This window comes from Ornithodoros turicata, chromosome 3 (genome assembly GCF_037126465.1).
Source record: "Ornithodoros turicata isolate Travis chromosome 3, ASM3712646v1, whole genome shotgun sequence".
NCBI lineage: Eukaryota > Metazoa > Arthropoda > Arachnida > Ixodida > Argasidae > Ornithodoros > Ornithodoros turicata.
In genome coordinates, this window is record NC_088203.1 from 30,456,796 (window position 1) to 30,482,233 (window position 25,438).

At 44.8% G+C, this 25,438-nt stretch overlaps 2 protein-coding genes across 2 annotated transcripts in view; one reads left to right on the forward strand and one right to left on the reverse strand.

The window, feature by feature from the left end:
- Window positions 1-4,089: 4,089 nt before the first annotated feature.
- LOC135388372 (uncharacterized) overlaps window positions 4,090-25,438 on the reverse strand; it is a 123,166-nt gene continuing 101,817 nt past the window's right edge. Inside the window, exon 4 of the mRNA XM_064617899.1 lies at window positions 4,090-5,376. Within this exon, the coding sequence (XP_064473969.1) occupies window positions 5,175-5,376 (202 nt within the window). The 3' untranslated portion in view covers window positions 4,090-5,174. The remainder of the gene's footprint in view (window positions 5,377-25,438) is intronic.
- LOC135388370 (protein FAM107B-like) overlaps window positions 19,817-25,438 on the forward strand; it is a 78,717-nt gene continuing 73,095 nt past the window's right edge. The window contains exon 1 of the mRNA XM_064617898.1: window positions 19,817-20,018. The gene's annotated coding sequence lies outside the window, so the exon portion shown is untranslated. The remainder of the gene's footprint in view (window positions 20,019-25,438) is intronic.

Below are 25,438 nucleotides of genomic sequence, written 5' to 3' on the forward strand. Positions count from 1 at the left end.
CAATCGAGTCCCTTGAGATTCCCGAACGCTCCTGAACTCAAATGAGGTGCCGCTGCCTCACGCCAGTTTTCGACGATCATTGACAACTGCTACATTTCTCCATCGAGAAGCTGCGGGACGACCGTCACAACATTTCATTTTAGAGTGAGTAATAGGCACCGAAAATCAAACTGTGGAATGGAAACAATCCTTATATGTTTTCTCACAACACGCATGAACAGCATCGTGTACTTTCTTTTTTCGCTTTAATTCCTGGCCGGATGTTTGAAGTTGACTATTAGCAATGTGATGATGATGTGATAAAAAAAAAAAAAGAGGATGTCAGTTACGACGAAGTCGAACTGATCACCTCAGTGCGTATTAGCTTACTTCGCAAAGCTCTGGCCACAATATGTCTTGTTCGTGATTTTCATCGTAGCTGCAAGCGCCTTTTATGTCGTGGTTCATACTTGTGTACCCACGTGTCCTCAAGAAGCACTCCTTTCTTTTCCGCTTTCTTAAATTGTGTGAATTCTACTCATCGACTCAGCGATTGCGTCGAAGTAGCGGCGAGCGAAAGCGTAGAGGGCGTGACGAAACGGGCAGAAATAAGGTGCCTCGACATCAGCGCCCTCCGAGAGGGAGCTAGTGTTGAGGCACCTTATTTCTGTCCAGGGACTGAAACCGAAACGAATATCTGTTCGGTTGCGGTTCAGAGTCGGATCTCTAAAAGCGTTTTTGGTTACGGTTACAGATTCGCCGTTAAAAAAGAGAGTTTTATTAATAGACCGTTTTTGTATCTCCGCGATGGTACCCCGCGGCCCGCGCTATACGGCGTTAGTCTCATGGCGCATGCGCGACGCTAGCGGAGCTTCGCTTGCGTATCACCGGCAGGGATGGGCATAAATACATTTTTTGAGTATTTAAATAAAATATAAAATACGTTGTTGAGAGAGGTATTTGAATACTCTGCATAAATACTTTTCAATATGAGTATTTAGGTACTAAATATATATACAGTATTTAAATACCATAAATACTGCGAGGAAGAGTCTTCATCACCTGACATTACAAAAATATTGATGATCATAACAACAAATCAGCGAGGAACAATAGCATTCATTTGTTCGATTATCATGGCGATTTTAATATTAGAAGTTTCTGGAAGCCCGCATCATAGGTCTTCTTTTCGGCCGTAGAATCAGATTCCCAAAGGAGAACACCTCTCCGCTGGTGTTGATGAGGAAAGTATCGTATTAGATTTGACGATGATTCTTGATACAACAAGGTAGTCGAGTAGTCCCAACCATTGTCTACAACAACAGTGAAAAACCCAACCTTTAAAATGGTTTGTCGCGTGTGTGTGCTTGCGAAAACACGTCATAACTGCACAGCTCTCCACACTCTGCTTTGCTCTCCACTCTCTGCGCGGCTCTCCAAGCTCTGCTTTGCCCTTCTTACAGAAACGTCAAATGCAGGGTACCCTTACATATGAGTCAGTATCTTGCGCATTTAGGAGTATTTATAAAGTATATATACAAAATAAACACCCAAAAATTGGTGTTTCAATATATGTAATTATAAATACATTTTTCGAGCTTGTATACATACTTGAAGCTTGAGCTTGAAATACATGTATTTATATTTTAAATACTATTTTAATTACAATGTATTTAACTACTGCCCATCCCTGATCGCCGGTACCACGAATCTCCTCGAGGAATAGCGTACCGTGTTACCAGAGACGTCACGCGGGTTGCGGGGCTCCGGGAGGAGAAGAAGAAGACGAGGCCAACTACGCGAGAAGCAAGATGGCGGTGCGGAGTCCCGTAGCATTTTGGTGCTACTCAAGGTGAAACCTTTCGTGGATGCAACGAAATGAATTGCAATAACCGAATTGTTCAACGACGTTAAGCAAAAGTACCGTCTCCTTCCACTGTGTACTAAAATGTCAACAGCGTTCGGATTAGCGTACCGTGTACCGTAGCGGGACGTTGCAAAGTGGTTTACTAAAACTCACACCGGTAACCAAACAGTTGAAACGGTATTTTTTTTTTTTTCGTTTTCTCTATCGGATATATATCTGCAGGCTGCGTGGACGTCGCAAAATGAGCCACAAAGTGCAAACGGGTAAAAATGAACATATTTATCTGTTGTGTGGTGCAGCGCCACCTGCTAGGTCGTAGAAAGAGTGACGTCTTTCTTCGACGCTCCTTTGCCGTTTGCGACATTCCCCGTAAAATAATTTGTTGCGGTCTCTACTATCTCGTGTACATTCATTTCGCTCGTGCTGTAACAAGCCAGAGAGGTATCCGGCTTGAAATCCTGGTGCCGGCTGTGCTGTCTGGGGAATTTCCTAGGTTTCTCTTAGATGCTTTGAGACATATGTCGGCACAGTTCCCTTGAAAGTCGGCCCAAGGCGCACATTCCCCTCAGAGCGTTAGTCGTGACGTTGCTCATCTGAGGCCAACAACGGCGAGCACTGTCAGAAGCACCACCACCACCACCTGTAACAGGCTATACAAGGCAAGAAAAACTGCGTGTGTTCAGCGGCTAAGCAAACATATGTGGAAACAACGTGCAACGCTCACAATAATACAGTTCATAAGTCTACATCTCACCGAAACATCGGAAATATTCTATTCTGACTAAAATTCTCGCGAAACAGGAACGGAAACGTCTGGAAACATAGCAGTATATGCATTATATGTTCATATTTTGAGTCAGTACGTCCTCTAGGCCACATATCAACCGTTACTACCGTAACTAACCATTATTAATAGAGCGCTGTGCGCTCTAGTAAACCTGTTTTGAAGAATAACATTAACTCTTGAGAAGTTCGGTTTAAGCTGTTGTAACCAGTAAGAATATCTGCGCCATCTATTGGCCTTTCTCTCTCCGCCTCTCTGTGTCGTCTGTTCCTCTGTCATTAGTATAGAGAGCGGATTTAACTAATTTAGGTAAAAACAGAACTTCACCGCATCGCACGCTGTGCGCCAACCATTGCTACGAACGATAGGGTTATAGCTTCTGATTCGAAGAGAGTGGGGTCGTAAGATTTTTTTTATTATTATTATACTTCTCTTTGCATTACTATATATCCAGATTGTCATAAAATATCGTGCGCCTCCCTCTCTCAGAAGCGATGACCTTATCATTCGTGGCAATGGCTGGCGCACAGCGTGCTATGCGATGAACTTCTGTTTCTAGAGTGTAGTCGCTGGGTAGTTGCTCGCGTTCTCAATAAATGTCATCTCACGATAGATGGCGCCTCACGGTTGTCGCGTTCGCGTCTTGAAGTCCGCAAATTTTGCTTGACGCTGCAATCTTTGAAATTAGACTGCGAAACAAGAAAAAAGAGCTCTGTACAGCAGAGCTATTGGGTATCTGAAGCGTGCAAGTTACACGCTTTCAGAAACAACAATTACTGAGTGAATGACGATGGCAATGACGATGACAGTTTCTATAGGTTTACTAGTCACTTTATACAGTCCACAGCCTGCCACTCCGAGATTTGTCGGTTTGTTCCAGCCTGGTTTTTGTCTTTTTCGGCGCATATCACGTAGGGCATCCCGTACGAGGCGAGGAACTAGCATTCCTGTTTTGAGCCACAACGCAACTTCCCGGGAGATTAAGAAAATATTAGAAAGAAAACGGGTGGAAAGAAAAGTGAAGGAGAGTAACTGTGTTGTGCCTGGTGATTCTTGGGGTAACTGACGGCATTCGTGCCCTCAGTTGCCCTCAGTATACCCACCTCCACTCCGTGCATCATCGCATGAAGCTTTCATCTGTCATCTACGCAATTGATTGCGCCTTACTGATTGCGATATCTTGAGTAATTTTGAAATTATGAGCGTTCGAAATTACTACAAATTTTGTGACCCGACCTGTCCTGTCATGACACCTTATATACGTACAGCAAAGAGTTCTACGTCCAAACGGACTGATCGTTGTGACGTCATCAGGGCGCGGTGACGCTGATATAAACCATTTGAACATAAAACGTTGAAAGATACATCTCTTAAAAATTCCACTTTTTTATAAGTGCTAGCGCCGCGAAGCAACTGGGGCTATGAGCGGCGTACAGATGTGGACAAATGGAGAAAAGGATAGCAGAAAGGAGTGGGGGACAGGAAGGTTAGTATGCGTCCTGGGCCGACTTCAGGGGGAGCTGTGCCGACGTTCGTATGGAAACTCTTCGGAAAACCTCAGTCAGCACAGCCGGTGATAGGATTCGAACCCACCACCTCCCACTCTTCAGCACGACCTCGGCTACTACCAACGAGCGGGACGCCCTAAATTCAACTTCCTAAATAAACTTTTAAAAATAAATCGCGCCGATACCAGCGTGGCCAAAATAAACTCTGAAGGATAAACTTCGCAAAATCAACACGTCGAGACAAATCTTTCAAAATCCATCCTCTCTCGTTGGTGGCTGTACCTTAATAAATGATTCGCTAGAGCGTGGTCCTGCGGCAGTTAAAAGTAAGGCGATGAGGGGTCAGATGTTTTCCGTCGTCCCACACACGATGTCACAGGTTGCTGAGGAGACCGGTATCACGTAGGTAGTGGAGAAGCACCGCGGTTACACCACTGTTCCGTGTGCCAAGTAGTGTTGCGAGGGCGATGGAGTACCCGAGGCTGACCAGGCGAGACTTGAGGTTGTCGCGGAAGGACCTGGAACAGCACCCCTGCGTTTAGGGCGAAACAAAGGAACGAACAAAGAAATGTACAACACCAGTCCTTTGCACAACCATGGGCAACATTGTGTTGCCCGTAGACAAACGTACGTCAGAGTTCCTCACTAGGCCTAAAGTTGATTTATTTCGACAGTGTGGATTTTAAGAGCGTAGATTTTTAAATTGTTTATTTCAGTAGATGGATTTTGAGGGGTGGAATTCTAAGCGGGGATTTTTTTTAGTTTGTCTTATTTTTAAATATTTATTTCAGCAGATAAATCACGGGCCCCCTCCTCATGTCTCCTGGTGCTAGCAAAAGTCGTGCCTTCCGTGCTCCATCCCCGGCTGACTGCCTCCGTCTCGCCAGTCCTGGGCGACACTTATATCTTCATAGTTGCCTCGAAACAAAAAGCCGTGAATTATAATACGCTCAGTTAAATAATATTATTTCGGCAAGTCTTACGAGTTTCAATTATAAAAATATTTTAAATTTCCAAACGTATCTCTTCACTTGACTCACTCCTCAAGGCCGCTCCCTCGAGTTATGAAGGAGAAAGGGCAGCTCAAAACGTAGCTTTGCCGCGGAGATTTTTTCGAGGCGTATGACTCGGCCCCGCTGTCATCTTCCGCTTTTCTGTTTTTCTTTCTTGCTGTTCTTCCGAGAGGCGATACATGCCTTTCTCCTTCGTGCCAAACGAAGCTTCCCGGCAGCGTTATCCTGTAACGACGAAAGCACAGATCGTCACGCACAACGTCACAATAAAACGCGATGATTGGAGCGTTCTTGACTGGATAATTCCAGGTGTTACGTGTGTTGCTAGAACAACAGCTTGCTGTGAAATATGAGCCCGTGGAACCTCTAGGTATACGGGAACCCAGCAACGTAAACAGAAAAATATTTCGGGTGGGGTTCCAGGGGAATGTTACCTGGAGGAGAATGATTTCACCATGCCTCTCTCAAATGCATTACCGAAGGTACGATTTCGGATTAGCTTCAAGAACCACGGGGGTGACATAAACCCGCCACATTTGTAATTACCATCAAGCGGGTGCTTTTCGCAAAACTGACATCTTGTCCTGGTCACACGTCATATGAAACGCCATTTTGAGGCCATGTGACATTGTTTATATATGTCGTTCAAGAGCTTGCCGAGATATTCCCGTCGGTGCAAAGCGAAGAGATGAACGTATTTTGCCGGCATAAATTATACGGTGCTTCTTCCGCGTCATGGTAGCCTATTTCTCCTCAGTTTAAGTAAATCGCATTAAGAAATCGCAAGTGTGTCTTAACGCCCGGTCGTCATCGCATCTTTGGAAGTGCTCAACAGTACGAGGCCTCATGTACAGAACAGCGCGTTTTATGCGAGACTATCGGATGAAAATAATTACCGAGGTCGAAAGACGCAGAAACGGTGCACAGAAATAGTTGAGTTGAGTGGATAAGAAAAAAAAAAAAAAGAGAGAGAGAGAGAGAGAGAGAAAAAAGAGAAATAGGCACTCATTACGAGAGCCGACGACTCCAGATCACTTCGGAAAACACAAATCTACATGCTCATGGCTTTGCTCATGGCTATGGAAAATATAGCGTCGACTCATTCACGGACCTAGTGGGTTATTATCTCGGATTCCCAGGCCGTTCTGCAGTCCCTATAGTGTCTGCAGGAACTACAAGTGCTGGCAACCCTGTAGTTGCTGATGTTGTAAAACTACACGCAGAGGCAGTGGCTGCTGCACACGACATGTTCTTTTAATGGATTCCAGGGCACTGCGGCATACCTGGGCATGATGCGGCCGATGCTGCGGCACGCAGAGCACATCAGAAGCGTGCGTCACGGCACAGAAACAGTAAACGCTTTCTTTACAAGCGATTTTGCAGTCCATCACGGGCGCGGCACTCTTTGTGGTAACGTGCTCGTTGACGTTTGCTGTGACGTGCGATACGAACATGCAGTGATGGGCAGTAACTACTTTGAAAGTAGTTTAACTACAACTACTAACTACTTGTATTAATAGTAATTGTAACTACAAACTAACTACTTTTTAAAACAGTAATTAAACTACAGCTATCCAACTACTACAAAGTAGTTTCAATTACTTTTGCAACTATGCATTTTCGGTACAAGGCATAAATATTGGTGGGAGGTAGGTAAAATGTTTCACTGGTCATAACTCTTCAATTAAGAACACCAATGCGGAGATAAACGTGCACTAGATTATGGCGCAAGCCAGTATACAGAGAGAGAGAAACCAGAAAGGGACCACAAATTTTATCACAAGACCTAATGTGTTCAGGTGTATTAACACCTGTGGCACACATACGTTGTGCTTAACACCATGGAATGTCAAGCACCTTGTATATTTATTTTGCATACATCTGGCTTCAATGTTAAACGATTTTTTGTACACTTACTCTCAGGTATATTTTCACTGGAGACCCCACACCAGATTTCGCGGACAGACAAAGGGGCTACAAAAGGTAACAAAATTTAAAGAAAACAATACCACGCGGTGCTGGCTTATCGGGTGTCTGGCGCTGCTATTGTAACGAGAGCACAACTTTACATTCACACATTTCCCTAAAACTTAAGCACCATCTTGGCATCGGTTTACTGTGGCAGTGTATTTTAACTAGATACCTATGCTGGGTAGATGTAAGGGTTACTGTAGAGTAGAAACTGATGCCTTCTTGGCACAACCATCAACTTATTTGACTTGGACCCTTTAGCTTTTGACGTTCCCAGATAGGATGCGATGAGGCAGACTTGTACAAAATACTGCGCAAAAGTATTTAAAATAAGATACTAAATACTCTACGGAAAAAGTATTTAAAATAGAGTACAAAATACTCAAAACAGAAAGTAATTTGAGTAGAGTACTAAATACTCTAAGAAGTATTTAAGATACTCTTTAAAGTACTTTAGTATTAGCAGTAAGCAGTGAAACGCGTATTCTGAACATGGCCTTACAAATGAAGAGAATAAACTTCATCAGCCATGCATATCTTTCATTTGCAACGTCTTGGTGTCAAGTAATGTTGGTGAACCCAAGTAAACTTTGTTGATATGTTCTGACCCAAAACTTCGTAATCCCTCCTGTACGTCGGTTCGTGTCTTTCAACCTCTGGCACATGTTTATTGCTTTGATGACCAAGGAAATAAATGCCGGGATTATCTTGTACCTAATCCCCTGGTGATTCACCTGGCAATACGAATAGGAACGGTTTTCTGACGAAGTTGGCTATTGCCAAGCAAAGCCAGGCTTGGGACCAGCCTATTGTACAAGAGGATAAATGACAGATTCGCGAATTCCCGAAAAAGGAAAAAGAAGAAAAAGGGGGTTAAATTCCAGTGGGCTGAAAATCTCAGCACGGCGGGAAGCGTGCTGGATATGGCTCGACGAGGAAGGAAAGTATTTTGAGTACTGAGTAGCAAATACCGAAAAAAGTATTTTAAATACATTAAAAATACTTGTCGCAAAAAAGTATTGAGTAGAGTACCAAAATACCGGAAAAAGTATTTAAAATACTATATTTTGAGTACGTACTCAAGATACGTACAAGTCTGCGATGAGGGCATAACCTGCAGGCTACAGTGAAGTTTTTGCTGCCTGCTCACGTTGACATCCTTATAGCAGTGTTCAATAACGAAAGAGTCCATCTCGACAACATTTACAATCAAGCAGGACGCGAAGAGACACAGCAAGGGCGTACAAGACACAACGGATGCGTTCCAGAACTCACCCGGGTCGACCCGAGAGTAGGGAGCAGCTACTCTCCGCGTTCCAAAACCCACTCGATGACGTCGCGACCCCCGTTCCAAAAGCGGGTTGCCTTCTCGAGAGTAGCTACCCGAGGTCGACTCGCTCTACTCCCTATCAGACGGGAGTAGGTAAGAGTATAGTGACGTCAGAGCAGTCGTCTGCATTGAAATCTACGGCCGTCTGTTTTTGCTGCTGCTCGTCTCGGCAGCATCATAGCGGACCCAGGAAAGTTCCAGTTCGAATTTTGCGACCTGATGTTTTCTTCAGAGCAACATGAACGGAATCATACATAAAACACATATCAGATCGTTGTATGTGAAAGTCTGTGCGTTTCAGAGCTAGCTGCGGACGATAACAGCGCTAGACGATTTCAGAAATTACATGGATGGCCCGCCAGAGGGCGCCGTGTTGCGAATGCCCCACTGCACCTTGGGAATTAGTTTTCATGAGTCAGACAGAAGAAGAAGAGCGCAAACGGTTTCGGTTTTCCCTCCTTCCTTCGAGCAATAGGCAGGCAAGCACGGATGTAAACCACTTCCCACGACGCATTGCGCGATGCGCGTGAGTTGGGCGACGGAGGGCCCCCGTGCGGAGCACAAGGGCAATATCTGAAATCGCCTGTTCGTGGCGTGAATGCTTTACGAACCCACGCAGATATCCCCATACCGAAGTCGACAGCGTCACACTAAAGCGAAGCAGCGGACAGCGGTTCTTATCCGTTGAGTAGTTGCAATTACCTTGTAACTATATAGAAAGTAGTTTAATTAGTAGTTAAACTACTGCCCATAACTGCGGACATGTCCTGAATACATTACGTTCGCCCAGCATGCTTTCGTCTATGGAGCAATACATTGGATGCCATCCCAGTATCAAGAACCCTCGAAGCCACCTTGGAGGTATATGTGAAGTTGAAATACGCGGAGAGGTTGGCCACTTGGGTCAACAGTGGACACCTCGTATATCCAACGCAACTCGATGAAAAATAACCGTCAGTTATCTCGGTCTAAAAGCCCACTGTCCGCATTCGGACACAACGTATGTCTTTCAATGTGTTTCGTTTCGTTGTTTCGTTTTTCACAAGCTTCCTTTCTGCAAAGCGAATCCATAGTGAAGCGACAAAGAAGAAGACATTGGACGGACAAACACCGTCGCAACCGTGTGCTATGAGTCCGTCCAATGTCGTGTCTCAATGGATGTCCACCAACCGTAACTTCTGCTTCATACAAAGTCAATGTTTGTATATAAGAAAGGAAATATTTTCCGTAACATGCAAGGAGCTCAAGCTCAAGTTGCGTAAATTTCCGGTTTTGTAGGAATAGGTTGTACCCATTGTGTACACATTTAATGACCCCTTTGTATGGGTACGCGTACGAACAGATATTGCGATATCTTTCTCAGTCTTGGCCGACATTGTTTTCTCAGAGCGACAGCGGATGTGGCTAATGCTTTGCCTGTGAGAGTCCTTGGGTGGGGGAGTGAGTTCCCCCAAGGCTGTGGGATTTTGTCGTCCGACATCGCACAGCGGATGAATGGATGGCGTCGCTGAAACGAACCCGTCAACGAAAAAGCCCAATGAGTGACAGCGCTAGGGATTGAACCTGGACCCTCATCACTGCAAGAAAGATGTCCGTAATTTTTGCTGCACAAGTGACTGCTAACTCTGCATATGTGCCGTATAACCTATAAATGCTGCACAAAATCCGTTTGGAATGCACACTGCGCTGTTCAGCTGTGCAGTGCGCACTGCAAGAGTTTTTCTTTTGTTTTCCTTTCTTTTCTTTCTTTTCTGTTTCTTTTCTTTCTTTTTTTTTGCAACAACTAATTTACAGCACATATGCCTGTAACAGAGTTAGCAGTCACTTCTGTGCAAAATTACAGATTTTGTTACAATGATTTGGATAATGCCTTTACACGGACAGATCATACACTCCACTGGTCCATATTGGTCTATATAAATAATTCTAGGATTTAACTGAGGTGGAAAACCTTTGCGAGAACAATACAGTGTCGCAGTTCTCCATTTATCACGCGAGTCGACCTCTTTTTGCCCCTTGTTGGCACAGCGTGGCAACTATAGCCGTGGTAAATTGTATGTATTGCCACGTTATAATAAATTTTCCTCAAAAACACAGCCATGGTCACTGCTTACTATAAACTGGCTCGCACGGATTGAGATGGAATATGAGAAAAGAGATGTCTACTAGCATGATAATTAAAGGCTGCTCCAACGAAGGGAGACATGCCCAGGTCTATGCACGTCTTCGAAGTATCTGCACCATGTGGTGAACGTGCATTCCGTGGCCACACTTAGTGTACCCCGTCTTTTCACGGAAGGATTGAGAGAGGATATGCTTTACAGCGGACAAAACGAAGCACAGTGGAATGCGTGTTTAGAAAGAATATTTTGTAACAACGAAAGATTTTGTACAACATGTATTTCTTCCTTTTCTGCGCCCTGTCTGAGCCACAGCCGATATATAGACCACATGAAACGTCCCATCCAAGTATATACGTTCCTTCTCAGCTTCTTTATTTTTCGTGTTAGCGCCGCGAAGCAGCTGAGGCTATGAGCGGGGTATAGATGTGGACAGGTGGAGTGAGGACAGCAGGAAGGAGTGAGGTGACAGGGGGTTAGTATGCGTCCCGCCCGGGGCCGACTTCACGGGAGAACTGCGCCGACATTCTTCCGGGAAAGTCCTCGGAAAACCCAGGGAAAACCACAGACAGCACAGCCGGTGGTAGGATTCGAACCCACCACCTCCTTGTCTTCAACACGGCCTTGACTACCACCAACGAGCGTGACGCCTTAACCCGCTCGGCCATGTCGCTGGTCTCAGCGAAGGAAACAGCGAAGTGGTTGTATCGTGAGAAATGGTCCAGCTTCGCCAACGAGAAACCTCTCCAATGAGACATTTCAGACGAGCAACCGTGAACGCCCACGTAAGTGGGACACGACGTCAGCCCCTGACGGTGCAGCCTGAGAAAAGGAAAGCGCGGCTCTCGTGGGAACATCCAGTAACGATTAAAATGTTTTCTGAAGCAAAGTGGAGTGACGTCGGTTGCTGTAGATTTGAGTTCGACCGCGAGTTACGCTTTGATGTCATATGCGAAGTTCCGTCGACTCCCGTAGTTTGGGAGATTTTAACGAGAAAAACGAGGCATAATTTCAAAGGGCATAGTCTACGGAAAACACCACTTCAAGGGACATATTGATTGATTGATTGATTTGATAATACGTTGAAGGCCCTTGGGGGGCATTAGATAGAGGAGGAAGGACACGTCACTGTATTATGAATCGAAGCAAGAATACATTGTATTCAGTACGTATCTTTATAGGAACATATTGCAACAGAAACGACAACGATGAAAGTACGCCTATTTACAGCGAAATAAAAGAAATAACGACAATGAAGAAAATTTGCTTGATCGCAAGAGGGAGATAATAATTGGGGGCTTTACGTCGCGAGACAACTGTGATCATGAGCGTCGCCACAGTGGTCGAGTCTGGGGATTAATTTTACCCGCTTGACGGACGCCGAACACAAGAGGAAGAACTTAGCACTCGATAGTGAGATAACTTAATTCTGTGCCACGAAAAAAGAGCATAATATGAGAGTGGCATTAGTACAAGGACGGGGGGGGGGGGGGTTGCACCGCGGGTGACGAGACGGAAGAGGGTGACGCCCCGCACCAGTATCGTCTTTCTCTCTGTAGCGCGGTGACGCAAAAACAACATGAGTACGTGATTTTTGTTTTCCTTTTCTGCGTGTACCTACGCTGCGCTATGTATCGTGTATCGACTGCTATAGAAAAGGGGTCCATGATTGAAACGGGGGGGGGGGGGGGGTCGACGCAAGGAGTTACCGCGCACCAGGTGACCCAACTGTGCCCACGTTACAGCAGTGCTGTTTGAGAGATCATTCAAGTACTTGGGAATTCGGTATCCGAAAGCGTTCAAGAAATAATCGTGATGAGTGCGTGCTAAACCGACTCTCTTGCTATAGTATATTGCAGAGAAAAGACACTTCTAAGCGCATATTCTGCAGAAAATGCCATTTGAAATTACGTATGTTGCACAGCCACAATTGTAGAGGGCATAGACTACATAACAGAGCAAAGCAACGTGTAATTAGATCAGTTGCTTACTTGGGTAATTAGATAAGTATGTCAATAAGATATTCTGAATAGAACAGAGCAGGGCAGGCTCGTCATCATTGTCACCGATCATCATTGTCAGCTCAGTGGGTTGACAGTGTGGCGCTAGGACTTGTGTTGTGTTTATATATACAGGGTGGTCCACCAACCATGATAGAAATTCATAGGAAAAAGCGTACCCCGGAGAGACATGCAGTCAAAAGATTTTTTCTGCAAATAACTTTTGCCACATATTGGGAACATTTTTATTTCATTTCAATTGACGCAAAGTTAATTTCTTCATGAACTCCGAAATTTCCCAAGGCAATCTAACGGTTTTCTTCGCGGAAATGGGTTCCCCGTGGTCATTTTACTCAGCATAGCGCATAATCACACTCATAATGCAATGGCAATTGCCGAAATAAATTCGCCGAAAATGAGTCCTTTGGCTCCGCCTCTTATTTGACGTACGGCTCGTAGTTTGAGCGCAAAGCTGCGAAGAAAGGAAGTTACACTGACACGCCACACGAGGGGGAAAAGGGTTACAAAGGAGTGGTTGGTGAACCACCCTGTATATATATATATATATATATATATATACGTCGCCCACCTGCGCACTGCTGACGATGGCCCATAAGGCCGAAGCAGCTGTCCAGTGTTGGTGTGGCGACGTTATAAACACATGCTCTACGTGCAGCCAAAGAGCTTCGGCTACTTTTCTTCCCAAAACACACACACACACACACACACACACACACACACATATATATATATATATATATATATATATATATATATATATATATACAGGGTGTTTCACCTAAGGTGATAAAAAATTATAACTGGCGACGTACTCGCCGGAGGATTGTAGGACTTTCGGCATTTACCTTCTGGAAACTTTTGCCATCATTGAGGAAGACTTTCGAGAATTTTTAATTGCGATAAATTTATTTTTTCAATTGAACTTTGAAAATTGCCAAGCGAACCTCACTTTTTTTTCTTTTTTTTTTTACAGAACAGGGATAACCGCAGACCCAACAAAAACTATGCACAGTATCGCAACATTAATAGTCGAAAAAATAGAAAAATTACGCTTTAGCCCCGCTGCTTGATTTTCGCATAGAAGCCCGCGAAAAATCTGCGTCTAGACGAGAAAGTGTCCCCGCCTTCATTTGTCTTGGCTTCTTTGTGATAAGACGGTTGTTTTGTTTTCTTTGTGATATGTCGGTTGTCACCAGCATCAAGGTCCAAGCGGCGCAAAGAAAGGTAAAACAAGGCGGAGCTAAAACAGAATTTTTACGATTTTTAAAGACTATTTCTGTTGCGATACTGTGCATAGTTTCGGTTGGGTGTGTGGTTATCCGTGGAGGACTTCATATTTCTGTAAAAACAAAAGTGAGGTTCGCTTGGCAATTTTCAAAGTTCAATCAAAAAAATTAATTTACCGCAATTAAAAAATTTCCAAAGTCTTCATCAATGATGGCAAAAGTTTCCAGAAGTAATTGCCGAAAGTCCGACAATCCTCTGGTGAGTACGTAGCCAGTTTGAATTTTTTACATACATTAACACACAGTACAGTACATAAACCGTCCTAGTGGTTACGTCAGCTACCCAGAGGAAGAAAACTATCTTTCTCCATGCTTCGGCCCTACCAACGTGTCGGCGAAATTCGAAAATACGTCCCTACAGACAGCTCTGTTCCCTTTCTCCTGTTTTGTTCCTGTGCATCTGATACGGTGCACTTCTCCACATCTCCTGTTTACACCGAAGACCTGTGTGTAAGCAACGCAACTCAACCGTCTTGGATGGATGAATGCCAAAAGGCAATATATTCCTTTTACGAAAGTCGTTCCAGAGAAAAGGAATAGTTGGTCCTTTCCTGTTACTTTTTCTGTGCGTCTGCTTCCAGAACAATAGAACCATGGTCTTGTCTGCGCCCGTGCATGTTTCACGAGCGATGTGTTGCATACCACGTATCTTTAGTAGCCCTACTTGCGTCTGCTACACCCGAGGGAGCGGATGAAATGGACCAGCGAAGCCCATCGACTACTGAAAGACGGATTCTGGCGTTGAGTCTATATACCTTTGCGTAGATAAGCTCCAGGAGGAGCGTGCATGCGATAGCAACGGTTGTTCGATTTCGCGCATATTCTATGCAGCGAAGACGAGCGTTCTTTCTACTACAGGAATAACGCTTCATGTTGCGCACGGGGTATCTGGGACGTTCAGACAATGTGAAGGTGCAATACAATATTATTGCTGCCGATTCACTGCTTTTATACCGTAGCTGCCCGTTGATGATCGACCTGTATAATTAAAAACTACAACTGAAAATACCAACGTATCAGGTATCACACAAACGACGAACTACGTAAAAGCAGAGAGACACACACGGGAAGCGCTGCTCTGAACTGTGTCGCCAAACATTTGGAGGATGCTAGAGGGGTGTAAAGGGGGGGGGGGGGGGGGTTCTGGATAAATCAGTGGGCCCGTTGCTTTGTTTGTCTGTATGTATGTGCGTCCTCCTCACGTTGTCTTTTTCTACTGCGCCCATGCAGGAGCAGTCAAACATTAACATTAAAAATGGAGTCAAACATTCGTTCATTTCAGGAAAAGGAGAGAGAGAGAAAAAAAAAACTGAGACCGATACATTGTGGTTTCCTGAGTCGTGCGGGGAGATTGATAACAAAAGATAGATAACAGCAGGGCAGGTGACCTGCAGGACATTTACATCAGTCCAGTGTAAAGTCATACAAAAATAATTGCTGTCGTGGTGTTCCCACGTTCAAATTCGGAAGGTGTTCTATATACACCGTGTACCTTGTGGGACTTCATGCTCGGCATGAACTGATGCATGAGACACCAGAGATTTCTTTTCCTAGCTTCCGTGAAAGGCCACGACGTCATAATTTCTTTTAGAACCTATTCTTTTCGGCAGTGTGGGTGAAGGAGTGGAGAGGGGGCGCCCACGGAAAAGTGGACTTGAAATTGGAGGCCGACCATGCGAAGTCTTCTTCTTCTTCCAGTTGGGGTTTCGGAGTTGCCCTGTCGCGTGAAAATGATTACTCAAAGTGGCGCATGAATTCCTACTTCCGTTCTCAAGTAACGCGACCCTCACCAGGCTTCAAATCTGCTAAGATTCATCCGCCCATTCATTCGTAGATGTGGGTCAGTCATGTTCTTTTCCCTCACCTCAGTTTTTGCCAACCAGTGTTTCTTATCACATTATCTCAGAGTCGTTTCCAAGAATTTTCCTCAACAGACCTCCTGTCTGGAAATTTGCCTCACCGCACCTCAACAGCCGTGGAGCGAGGGAGAGCATGTCTTCACCTCGTTCACGTCTGCACTCGTGAGTACTCTTCGGGATATTTAACGTGACCAAGTAAACTTGTAGAGCACAACAACAACAACAAATGATGACGATGAGATGGGGTGTTTCATCGCTGTGGTGCGGTACCCTACACTCTTAAAAATGAACTTCACCGCATAGCACGGTCTTAGCCAACCGTCATCTCAAATGATATCGTTATCTGCCCTGATTTGTTAAAAACGGGAGGCGTACGCCTTTTTTGTGACAATTATGAACAGCATAAGTGTCACAAAAAGGCGTACGCCTCCCGTTTTCAACGAATCAGGGCAGATAACGGTATCATTCGAGATGATGGTTGGCTAAGACCGTGCTATGCGGTGAAGTTCATTTTTAAGAGTGTATCCCATTGCACGTGGAACATTATGTGAAGATGATGGAAGGATGAAAATACAAGACAGAACTTAGGCGTCTGGAGCAATCCAGTGGACGACAGGAAGTCCATGAACAGGTGAAGAACCCGACGATGGAGCACAGGATCTTCATGCACTCTTAAAAATGAACTTCACCACATAGCACGCACCTAGCCAATCATCACCCCGAATGACAACGTTCTCGCCCCTGATTTGTTGAAAACGGCAGGAGGAGCCTATTTTGTGCCATTATGCACGGCACAAAATAGGCTCCTCCTCCCGTTTTCAACAAATCTAGGGCGAGAACGTTGTCATTCGGGATGATGGTTGGCTAGGAGCGTGCTATGTGGTGAAGTTCATTTCTAAGAGTGTAGGGGCTAATGAGTGCGGCTAAGGTGAGCGGCCTCATGCTGATACGGGCAACACAATATCCGCCTTCGCGGGCAGTAGAGTGCATATTCCATAAGAATGTGCTGGGCGGTCGCCACGACACCGCAGGTGGTACAGAGGCTTGTGTCACAGCATCTGATCATGCACTTGAATTGCGGGGTGAGAGCCACACTCAGGCGGAGTCTTCGGAGAAGGGAGGTAAAATGGCGTAATAGACGGGCAGCGAAAGAAAACGACAAATTTGGGTCTATCGGATACATGAGAGATTGAGCCGTGATGTCCCGGTGCCATTGTTGCAGAGCCAATGGTTGAAACCATGCAGTTAGTAGGGTGTAGAGCACAAGTTCGATACAATTTCAATATAATGTAACACAAACTGAGTACACAAAATGCTTACACTGCACAAGTCACCCTAGCCAAACAAGCTAAAACGCGCGCAAAGAAACTCACAAAAGAACGCCACTCAAGGGAGCCAGTGGGAATAAATCTCTACCCGAGAAACGTCATCATGACATTGGTAGACAGACTGAAACCGAAACAAATTGGAAGCGGGAGGGCTGGGTTCCACGAATCGACACTTGTTCGCGTCCCTTTCAGGGACTATCGTAATCCCCTCAAGACCGTGGCTTTCGGGCGCGACCTTGTTCGCCTCTAGCTTCGAGCATAGTTCAACTCGACCAAACCGATGGCGCTGTCGAACACTATGACGTCATTTGTTTACCAACAGGGAGAGGTCTATTCAAGGAGACACGGCCGCGGCGGACCCTCATGTACCGCTTCGGCCACCTTCCGAGGAACTCTGTCTCTCCAGGTACTATATGCAAACCTCTGTTCATCCTTGTCAGTGTTTGGTAGTAACTAAGTTACTACTAATTAATTTGTCACTGTGACTGGTTACCGGTTTTGTAAAAGTAATGTAACTGTGAAACGTAATTGTAACTGTAGCAGAAACGAGTTACATTTCAAAGAGAGTATAACTGTAACTTAGTTGCTTTTTTGAGTAACTTACTCGTGACTGATTTGTACGTCACTACTTCGCCGCCATTCTCTGCTTTCGAATGGGCCTGTTTCTCTTCATATACTTGTATGTGTACGCGGCTGCCAAACATTCCATCTCCTGGCGTGCGTCCAAAGGCATCGCTCGTATATATACCCTCCCAAGTTTACGTCTATACTCTCTCATCACGTACATGACTCATCTTACTATTTATTTAGTCGTTATATAGTTTGTAATTGCAATTTGTAAGGTGTCAAAAATCGCGTGGGTAATTAGATAGTTCGGATGAAAAGCGTGTACGTAATATATCATTTTTCGGTCAAAATCCACTACCTTGGGCTAGGACGTTTTGATATGACCTTGAACGTACAAGATTTACGATCTGATCATCCATAACCCATGCATCTCGCCAATATTGGTCCCAGATTGGGCCAATATTGGCAATTAGTGATGCCAATATTGGCCCAATTTTGCAAACGCAACCCGGTCCAATATTGGACCAATATTGACATGCCCATTGGATTCCCATATTTCCAGTGCACTTCCCATACTGCCTGTATTGGCAAGCTCATTTTTCCCATATTGTGCCAATTCTTCTGTGATAACGCCAATGATGAGTCGATGAATAACGCATTATCCGTATCGTCAAAAGTTTACATCTACTCCCTCATCACGTGCATGGCTCATCTTACTACTTGTTTAGTCGTTATCTAGTTTGTAATTTGAATTCGTCATTGTAATTACGTACCACAGAATCAAGCGGAGCATTAGTTTGGATGAAAGGCGTGTACGTAATGTGTCACTATACGTACGTACATAACGTACAAGAAACGTACAAGACTGGCGATCCGATCATCAATGGCCCACATATGCGACAAATGTCGGGATCTCCACAACGAAAAGCTTTTCGTTGTGGAAATTCCGACATATGTATTGCTATAGGGAATGTACATTCCCTATAGCTTTAGTTGCTCGTGTGCCTTAAAAACTGCAATCATCGTCGTCTGCAGCAGCATGGGACATTCCCTAATAGAGCTCATTCATAAGGAAAACTAGAGGTGTATTTACCTAATCTTGCCAGTCGAATGCAGATAGCCGCAGTACTACTAAGCGCAGAATGCACAGCAAAATTGAGAACCACAAATGCGTCAGCGTCACGTGATGTGACGTATTATGTAAAAATCCGTCGGTATTGCGAATGAGCACGATAAAGAAAAAAGAAAAAGAGCTATACCAGAGTCAATTGGAAACCCGGGGTGTCATGCCGATAGACGTGCGGGACAAAGAGTTCCAGCTAGCCAAAGTGAACCAACTATATCCAAGTCAGCATGGCTAGCTCTCCGAGAGCTATCGCCCTTAAAACAACCACTTTGTGGAGACAAGTAAAAAAAAAAAAGAAATATTTGACAGGCTCTAGTACCGTCTTGTTCCGTTGAGCAGATTTTCTCTTTTCTCTCTCTCTCTCTTTTTTTACTGAATTGTTACCCGTCTCAGTCCTCACTGACAATAGGTCAAGTGTGGAGGACAATAACGAGTGCCTAAAAATACCTCGTCACATAGTTCCTCGATCGTTTTTGTTCATTTCACGTTTCGGGTGTTTCGTAAGCTACTAACAGTGTGATACAATTCCACCCTTCTCTTTCATGCCACGCCCCTTATTCGCGCTTTCGGTCATGTAAGAAAGAAAGCAATGAATGTATAGAAACCGCTAGGTGGAGAAAGCAGGAAACCAGGAAATTACATTATCGTGCACAACTAACTTCTGTGTTCTGACCAGTGACCTCCGTTTCCTACAATCGCTCTACTCCAAAATTACGGCACTTTTTCCTTAGCCCTCCACCCAGCAAAAAAAGAAAAAGAAAAAAGAAAGCTACAATAGGTGACTATTACAGCTTAGCGATGCAGAACCCGGCTCCCGGCCACTTACGCATTCGTGACCTCATGATCGTTATTTATAACTGCACAAAGGCACTGAGTTATTTCTCCATTTCACCGAGATATTACACTGACAATAGCGCTCCGAAAACTCCAAGACGCGGGTGCGCCTCAGCGCCAAAGTTGCGCCCGGCGGAAGCAACGGCAGAACAGACGACACCAACAAATGAATGACGTCACGAATTTCTGCCTACCGTCGTCATGGAGACGAAGAGAGGGTGTGCTCCCGTGAGCCGCTTCTCCCGTTGTTTGAAAGAGCAGCGAACGAAGAGAGACACATTCGAGCAGGAGCCATTCGTAGCATCTGTGAGGTGACGCTTCCACGAGACTGCAGTTAGCGTCTGTTGTGTTGCGTGGCTTCTAGTGTGTTATTGGACATCTACCCCATATCATCCCGAGCGGCTACCTTGGATAACGCCAACATGGTGAGTTAAAATTCAGCTCTCGTGAATGAAATTGACGTACGCGCTTGTTGCGTACGGGCATGTGCTTGTATGTGTTCGTCGTTTCCTTGGTGTGGTTAGACACCGTTAACAGTTTCCGTGCATTACTTGAATGCACCAACAGCGACACCAAATATGTTATCAATGTCACGGAGTGTTTCATCGCTTGAGATGCGGTATACCTACGAAAACCGATGGCCAATCGTTACATCGCGATGGTTCGGGTATCAATATAATCGGATGTCGTGTTTGTAGGAAAACAGCCGTCGTTTCTTGTCTACAATGAGGGGCTCTGCAGCGCATGATTTGGTGGGCGTATGATCACGACTCCAAAGAAGAGCTAGTATTATCACGCAAACTTATCGCAGTGCCGACATTGACGTTTTCAGTTTGCTACGACACATGAGCTCCTGCGACGTGGGTTATGCAGTATATATGCGCATTTCCGCAGGTATAAGAATATGAAAGAATTCACACACACACAAAGTGTAGTGAAGTCAAAGCGAGTACGCTTGGCAACGCCTATATAATATCCATCGTTTTCCTTTGCCGGCTCTTTTGTAGGCAGTGACCTTATCCAAGCACGTTGTTTCACGTTATTACGTCAGCGAGGCGACAGCTGAGCCTGCAGTGTGCCATGTGTTTTTATTGATCATTGCGGGTAGTTACCAGGGTGAACACTTCGTGAGCAACGGGTGATTCACGTAGCTTGCCCTGCCGACAGAACCACGCCTCCTGGGCTTATCTTGGGATGACTAGTGCTAGACGAAATCCATAAAGGGCCTGGGAAAAGTATGAGGCAGCGCTCAAGAATTCTACTACCCGTGTGTCCGATGCCACTTTGAAATGCAGTTTTCTTTTTATTTCGTGACTTGTGGTTTTGGTATTATAAATGCTACGAAGTAATCTCCACGTGTGTTTACACGTATCCTAGATACATTTCTCTCTTCATTGTCACGTATCGAACAGCTACAGCTTTACTGTGGTGAATGTATCAAAGTCAATACTTCGTGATCCTCTCTCGAGGAGTTACCTAACGCTGTGTTCACGAAATGTCCTGTGTTTTTCTCGAGCTATGGTTATTGTTTGCATCTTGTTGGCTTTTCCCCTTCTGGTATTTATTATTTCGCGTCTGCATTTTCAGAACGTTCCGCTCTATTTGTGACTTGTTGTCTTTTTACGACGTGCTGTTGGGGACACGGTTAGCTAAAATCGCCTTTGACTACTTTGGCGACGGATATTACCTCTGTTGCGCCAATATTGCTTTTGAAGGTGCATCATGTGCTGCACGAGTTTATTACTTGAAAGAAATAGTTTTGCAACACCTGGAGGTTCGAGATGAGATAAACTACGGAGTGTTGATTATAGACAGCCGTGTCCCCTGCACACACACACACATACATTGGAAGGTGATGGGGTGGGCGATTCACCGCCGCTGACGCAGTACGTTTCCAAGAGCCTAATAAATAATGTCTTTTACGTTTTGATGACGGCACTTTCTTTGTTCTTTTTTGAACGTTATCTGCCATTGCGTATTTCACACCCTCCAGCGAACCGCGAGGCCTTGAGCTCGAATAGCTACTGCGTCCTGTCCTGTGTTATATGGGGGTCTCATTTGCAACGACGAGGAAGCGCCGGCGAACTCTGACCAGGAAGGAAGTGCCGAATAGAGCCGAACTGCTCTGAGAGGTGGTGAGGAACAGCTTAGGGAGCGGTCGGCGGCCCGTTTGTTTTGCCCTCGCTCGCTCGCTGGAGGGAGGGTGTCACGGATGTGTGACGTGACCTTGAAAAGGACGACGGACGACATTTGAGACAACCCCGCGATCATGCGTCACCTCGTTCCCGCCATTGTCTTGCGGAATCGTTCTCGGATGCTTTTAATTTCCTTTTTTATTCCTTCCAAGGAGGTTTTTCAAAGCAAGCGGTTCTCATGTTGGAACCGCATTGTTGAAGAAGGTGGATCGGGTCCTTTCCGAGGCTATGTTCTCTCGTCTCGTGCTTTTGTGCTCAGATTGGAAGTTTGGTGGAGGGGATTTTGATTACCAGCAGTTGTCAGCCATTGAGATAAGCTGCGTGAAATGTTTCTCCAGAAAAGGTGGTTGTGGAAAGGGAAACCTCTCCGCGGATACCGCTTTACGTGTCCCCTTCCCCACACCCATACCTCTCTTCCCCTTTCAAGTTCCAATAAGTATTTGAACGTGGTGAATATTATTTGTAACATATCCCAGTGATGTCGATGTTTCGAGCGGTTAATGGGCTTCTAAATATGGCAGCGACCGAAAATTGGAACCATATACTATAGGATGACGGAGGTCTCACTTTTTCGAGGCTAGTGCCCTCTTGAGGGGTGAAGTCAGTGAGTAAACTTCCTGTCCCAGTATTTAGCGTCGGGACGTTACTTCGTATATTCCACTGGACATCTACAACGTGCGCGCGGTTTGCTCTTTGGAAAGGAGATCAAGCGAATCCATTTCTTTAGCTACTGAGAGGCGTTCAATAAGCTAACTTTAAATCCCTTACTTGGCTACGCAAGTTTGTCGCTTGGACGCTTCCCATAACGCGGTCATCTGCATGTGAAGGGCTCTATTAGCTCCGCGGTGTTCCAATTTTTCTCGTGCCCTGCGGTCGCTTTCGGGCCATCTCCTATTTGCGAACCCACATAGGCAGAATCCTGTTTATTGAGGGGAAGAAAACAAGTATAAACACCTTATCTGGGGATTAGGACACGTTTGATAAGATTAGTGTGAGTTTTTGAGTGAGGTAGTAAGAGTGGACCGTGCGGTTTCTTGTGGAGGGCAACGTGGCATAAGAAGCCCGCAGTTGACTTTGCATTCCTGGGCATTGTGAGTACTGTTTCCTACAGGCTGTCCCTGTTAGTACTGCCACTCTTTTTGTAAATGTGAAACGTAGCAGAATACGGGCAAAAAATCGAGTGCATATAGAGAACGGGAGGTTCGAAACTAATAATGCCATTGAAGACACGACTTCTCTGTTCTACTACGTTGTAAAGGGAAATTCGCTTTGCTTCATAAAAGGTATAAGGTGGGTCCTATTGATTGCGCGACATTCTTTCCAACTTTGCATCTTGATTCGCTTTGGATGATAAAGAGCATCTTGCAATATTATTTTATTATTAGAAAGTGCACATAACAGCTAAAAGCCTTAAATCCGTCTAGTAAATCTCTCCCACACACAAAAGCCTTAAAATGTTGCACTTAAAATAAAACACCAATCATCATGGAAGACAATATTCTAAGTAGTCAACAACAGAATTCTTATACAAGGTAACACTACCAAAAAGGTCAACATCGTACGGTGAAAAGTTAAATCCTAATTGTAGCCTGGACGACGGGGACATAATGGACGGCATCAACGGATAAAAGAGCAGTAACTGTCGAGAACGCCTAAGCGGAGCCTTGAACGACAAAGAAGATAAAAATTCCTGACAAGACAACATACCATTGATAACTTTATGTAGGAAAATAGCGTCACGCACACACCTCCTCCCATACAGCGTGCCCGCACCGATCCTAGACAATATTGACAAATGGTCAAAATAACAACTTCTCCTAAAATATCTATCGTACACGACCCGCACAAGACGCCGCTGCACACATTCAAGTTGAGCAGAAGAACTGTTCGATAATCCATTCCATACTACGGAGGCGAACTCAAGTTTCGTGCGTACAATAGTACAGTATAAATACACAAGACAATGAAAGTCACGGCTCGTTACACGGCAAAGAATTCCAAAAAGTATTGTTCAATCCCTAACCAAAAAACGCACATGCTCTAGGAAAGATAAAGAACAGTCTACGTAGACACCCAAGTCTCGAACGACAGACACACGTTCGATGACAGTACCATCAATGGCGTAATTCACTTTCACACTGCCTTTTTTCCGTGTCACTGTCAAGACTTTGGGCTTGGCGGGATTGATCATAAGCCCATTTTCCCAACACCAATTATTTACGTTTGAAATATCACTCTGAAGAAGAGAGCAATCCACAGTATCCCGTATACTTAAAACCAACTTAATATCATCGGCATACAAGAGAAGCTTGCAGTGTTGGACGACATTACCAATATCATTAACAAAAATTACGAAAAGCAGAGGACCGAGGTTGGATCCCGGCGGCACTCCAGATAGCGACGAGTACACATCCGAACTACAGTCTCGTATCCGAACAACATTTTTCCTCGATGTCAAATAGGATTGAAACCATTTCCATAACTGTCCACAAATTCCATACCTTTCAAGTTTGTGCAATAGCAGACAATGATCTACTCTATCAAATGCCTTGGTTTAATCAAAATATACAGTGTCCACTTGCCCCCGATCCGTCACACGAGAGGCACAATAGTTGACATACTCTACTAGGTTTGTTTCAACGGACTTTACAGGAATAAAGCCATGTTGAGCCTCACATATCTTGTGTTTAAAGAAACGCACCAGTCTTTAATGTATAACAAGCTCAAATACCTTAGGGACACTGCACAGAAGAGAAACCGGACGGTAATTGGCAACCGAAGTAACCGATCCCGATTTATGTACTGGGACTACAACGGCACTTTCCCACAACGAGGGAAAAACGCCAGACTTCAAGGACAAATTGAAAAGATGAAGCAATATGGGCATAAATATTTCACCGCATCCCTTGACAATGAACCCCGGGATACTATCCGAACCAAAGGAACGTTTCGGCTTCAGCTTTCTCAAAGCCAAACTAATTTCATAAGATTCTATACGATCTAACGATAAAGAGTCGTACCACTCTCTATTTACATCCCAGTGTTTAAGAGTAGTTAGTGTAACATGCCTTAAAAACGACGCAAACTTATTCGCCACGTCTTGAGGTTCAGAACAATATCCCGTGTCATCAACCAACTGTATGGCCGAAATGTGGTCTTTGGTATGTTGTCTCACATATCTCCGGAAACTCTTAGGCGCACTGTATAAACTGCACTCGATTCTTCTTTGATAGGCTTTAAAGTCCAGTCTATACAGATGCTTAACTAACGTACGGCAGATCCTAAACTTCTCGCGCCAAACATTCAATTGAGTAGCCTTGAACTTCTTATGGTAATATTTCTTCTTTCGAAGACAATAAACTAGTCTATTCGAAAACCAAGACGATACGCTTCTCCTTGGTATAAAACGTTCTAAGCCACTTTTAGCCACCGAAGTAAAGTTCTCTGTCGCAGAGTCTACATTATTATCATTCAATACTGACGACCAGTCATACGTATCAAAATATTTGTACAGCCCTAGATAGTCACCTTTAGCAAAATGATAAGATGGACAGCTCTGGGAACGATTTTTACGCCCCTTACCCATGTAAGAGACAATAAACGGCGGATGAAAAGAATCCGGCTTGACAAGCGGGGCACAGGTAGGCACA